At 39.2% G+C, this 3,330-nt stretch overlaps 1 protein-coding gene across 1 annotated transcript in view; it reads left to right on the top strand.

Annotated features, from left to right (window-relative positions):
- LOC119592610 overlaps window positions 1–3,254 on the top strand; it is a gene marked incomplete in the record, with an annotated part of 62,268 nt that extends 59,014 nt beyond the window's left edge. Inside the window, 2 exon segments of the mRNA XM_037941493.1 lie at window positions 1,679–1,789; window positions 2,139–3,254. Coding sequence (XP_037797421.1) covers window positions 1,679–1,789; window positions 2,139–2,248 — 221 coding nt within the window.
- Window positions 3,255–3,330: the final 76 nt, after the last annotated feature.

Below are 3,330 nucleotides of genomic sequence, written 5' to 3'. Positions count from 1 at the left end.
GCTTTGTTTTTAAAGACAAAAGTGTTAATGTTCTGTTCCTGCCAGCAATCTGGTTTTCAAGATATCATTTATAAATTGTGAATGTAATGTGGAAATTGATACATGCTAAAGAATGTCTTTTTAACGAATGAAATGCCTAAATATCCCCTATGGTACCAGTTATTCGAATAGCGCATCTTGACTAACTGATGTGATTTATTTTTTCATAAGTTATAGATGTAATTCAGATACTGGTTTGGCGCAGTTACGATGTGAAACAAGTATTTGTAATCGTCAATCAGGTTAGTCAACTGGCAAGAATCCTATAGCGAAATCAGATATGATATCACGATAGACAAGAATTCACAAGTGATAACAATATGCATTATCCTAGTAGTGCACACTCTTTGAGCTACAAGAACTATTTTGACCTTTAATATGGCATTCGATATAATCACTTGTTGAAAAATATATATACATAATACTTTACATTAGTAACTAGTTATATTACACATTCCGTTGTGGAAACCTTGACACAGTCACGCAAAAATCAGACCACATTTCAGACCCAAATTACATTAGTCTCACGCCAGAGTTAGAACATGTGACACTGCTGCTGCTTCGGTGACGCTGCTACTACCTGCTGACAGTCACGTAAGTTCGTCTGCGAGAATAGCCTACAGAACCCTACTTGACAACGACAGATTACTAAAAGTCTGGCTTGCACCACTTTCTGAAACCGACCACAGTAATCTAACCTCAAAACAAACAACGCACAGAGCTCAGGATTTCGTGAAATGCCGACACATTTCGACACAAGACCCGAGCTCGACGTTGTTTTTCTCTTATGCCCAAGCCATTCAGAACCTTAGGAAGTTGGAACTGAAACGAACCGTGACTGTAGATGATGCCTGAGGTTAAGGAACCGTTGATGAATTGCTGTCATGACTCAGGAGATTATTCTATGAACTTGACCAATGACCGATATATCAAAAGGGGAGTTCTCGATGACTCCGATGACTCGGATAATTCATTTACATAACGAATGACCGTTCTCTAACATGCTGAGTATCATGCAGTGGCTGATTCTGTAAAGGCGACATCAGACATACAAGTCATATGATTAACCTGAAGGAGTGATAGATACCTTCCAGATTGGGGGAGTGAGGATGCACTTCAGAAAGAATATGAAGAAATGAAGCTGATAGAATAACAGCCTGAAGGAAATTCAGTAAGTATGTGTAAGAAGGAGGCGAAGACGGCAAACGGAATAAGAAGGAAAATGAAAAATGCAAGAGAAGATAACAGAAATATACTTAGCACCCGGACCCTTGCCGCAGCAAACCTTTCATTCACTGGTAAATCGCACCAAACCACGTTGCGATGTTGACCCAAAGATTTTTAAAAGGTCTTTGTTCCTTTTCGTTCTCGCGTGAGTAAGTATGCTATAATCTGCAACACTAGTTGGAAAAGATGGTTTGTACGTCAGTTTTCTTTTCGTCTGGAGCTTCTCGGTAATTATATATACACACATAATATTCATACTTTCAGCAATGTGAATTTGGATTTGAAAGAATATAGTCATCGGAATCGCTTGCGTAAATTCACTTCCAAACTAATAATAAAATGAGTGAATACATTTTTTTTTTTCTAATTTGCGGCAACAAACCCCAAACACCACCTTTCTCCCTGCACACAGACGGACCTCTTAACCACGACCAGCCTGCATACGCCCAGGTTCCAGGCATCCGCGTCTATGGCATGATGTGCATTCGCAGCAGTTTCCGCCGCGCTGGCCGTGTGGCGAGAGGTAAGGTCGTGCGTGCATGGTGTGTTTCCTTGTATTTTTCTGGCCTTTCTTTCATATTGTGAGTTTTTTTTAAATATCTGGTTTGTGTTGATTTACGTTGGTTCGCTTAGTAATTCGAAAATTCTAGAAATTATTCCAGAATGATCATCTAAACTTCGAATATAGAGTTAGGTGTGGTCACATATAGATACTACCAAGCCTGAGATAAAACATTATATAAGTATAATATGCTGACGTTGATAGTATAGTCAGTATAGTTACTGAAAAGCCAGTACGTTCGCCATTGAAAATAAACGCAGGGTAATGCAGTTAATTAGTTCAGATCCTTCAAAGGAACTCTCTCCCACAGACAACAGGTTGGCCTTCCCCTGGGGCAGAGTGTCTGAAGCCCTGAAAGACGAGAAGATCCTCCAGGACCTCTTAACTGACGCCCCCTATGACCACGCCCCCATTTTCTAGACTCACTCCCATCAGCCACATCCACGCCCGCGCCTCCTGCAAGGGGCGTGGCCGCGGCAACATCTCGGACCATTTCGTCAAGGCGGACATGCAGGCGTGTCCTTTAGTCATGTTTTTTTTTCTTCACGCGGGATTCTTTGGTGTGACGGACGTGTGACTTCTAGGACTCGGCGCTGAGGAGGTCATTTCCTTGACCTTTTTTCTGGCGAGATCGAGTCCTTGAAAGGTCATTCTTAAAGAGATTGTCTCCCTGACCTTGCCTCGAAGGGGGCTGGCGAGGGGTCAGCCGTATTTCGTTCATTGGGGGAAACGGAGGGAAAACTGTATCATTTAGTTGTTTATCTATTGACAATTGAGAAAAAAAGTTATGTGTTGTATTTCTATTCTAGTATTTCCTATTATAGAATTATTATCCATACATCTCTACAGTCTTTGTAAATTATAAAACAAATAGAAATAATATATTATATTTCCATTTTTGTAAAAAAAAAAATGCCTTTAATGTCATCTCATGTGTTATGGCCCTGTCTTGTAAATTAAGAGGAATTTCCCATTACCTATAGCTGCAAACTAATTGAAATATTTATATATATATTTAAACATTAGCCGAATAACGCATTAAAAACTAATGACATTATGTTTTCGGTCTTCTCGTCGAGCCTGTGAGCTCAACCCTAATTTATCTGTGATGTAATATTTTTTGGTCTAGCAGCCCTTTTGTTGTTTCTAATAATATTTAATGTGTACAATATATTCATAGTACTTTATATACACGCAAAGAAATAAAAACACAGACACAGACATTAACATACATGTAGTAGTAGCTGTTGTGGTATTTCTGTCCATATGCAATTGTATTGTACATAAATGAACGGCGAATGTTACTGTGTTATAATGCACTGATGTTGAACAACTGGAATATCTCATAATATCTCGTTATCTTTCAGCCTTATCATGCATCGCCAAATGTACAAAGTTGACTGAATAAATGTAGTTAATTGAAAAATGAGTGTCTTTAACCTGATGCTGTAACATGAACAGTGAGAGCCTTTACATAGTGGCATGACACTGGTGTGTTTAAC

The sequence above is a fragment of the Penaeus monodon genome, chromosome 30 (assembly GCF_015228065.2).
Source record: "Penaeus monodon isolate SGIC_2016 chromosome 30, NSTDA_Pmon_1, whole genome shotgun sequence".
In the NCBI taxonomy this organism is placed as follows: Eukaryota; Metazoa; Arthropoda; class Malacostraca; order Decapoda; family Penaeidae; genus Penaeus; species Penaeus monodon.
This window is presented reverse-complemented; position numbering and strand designations above follow the sequence as displayed.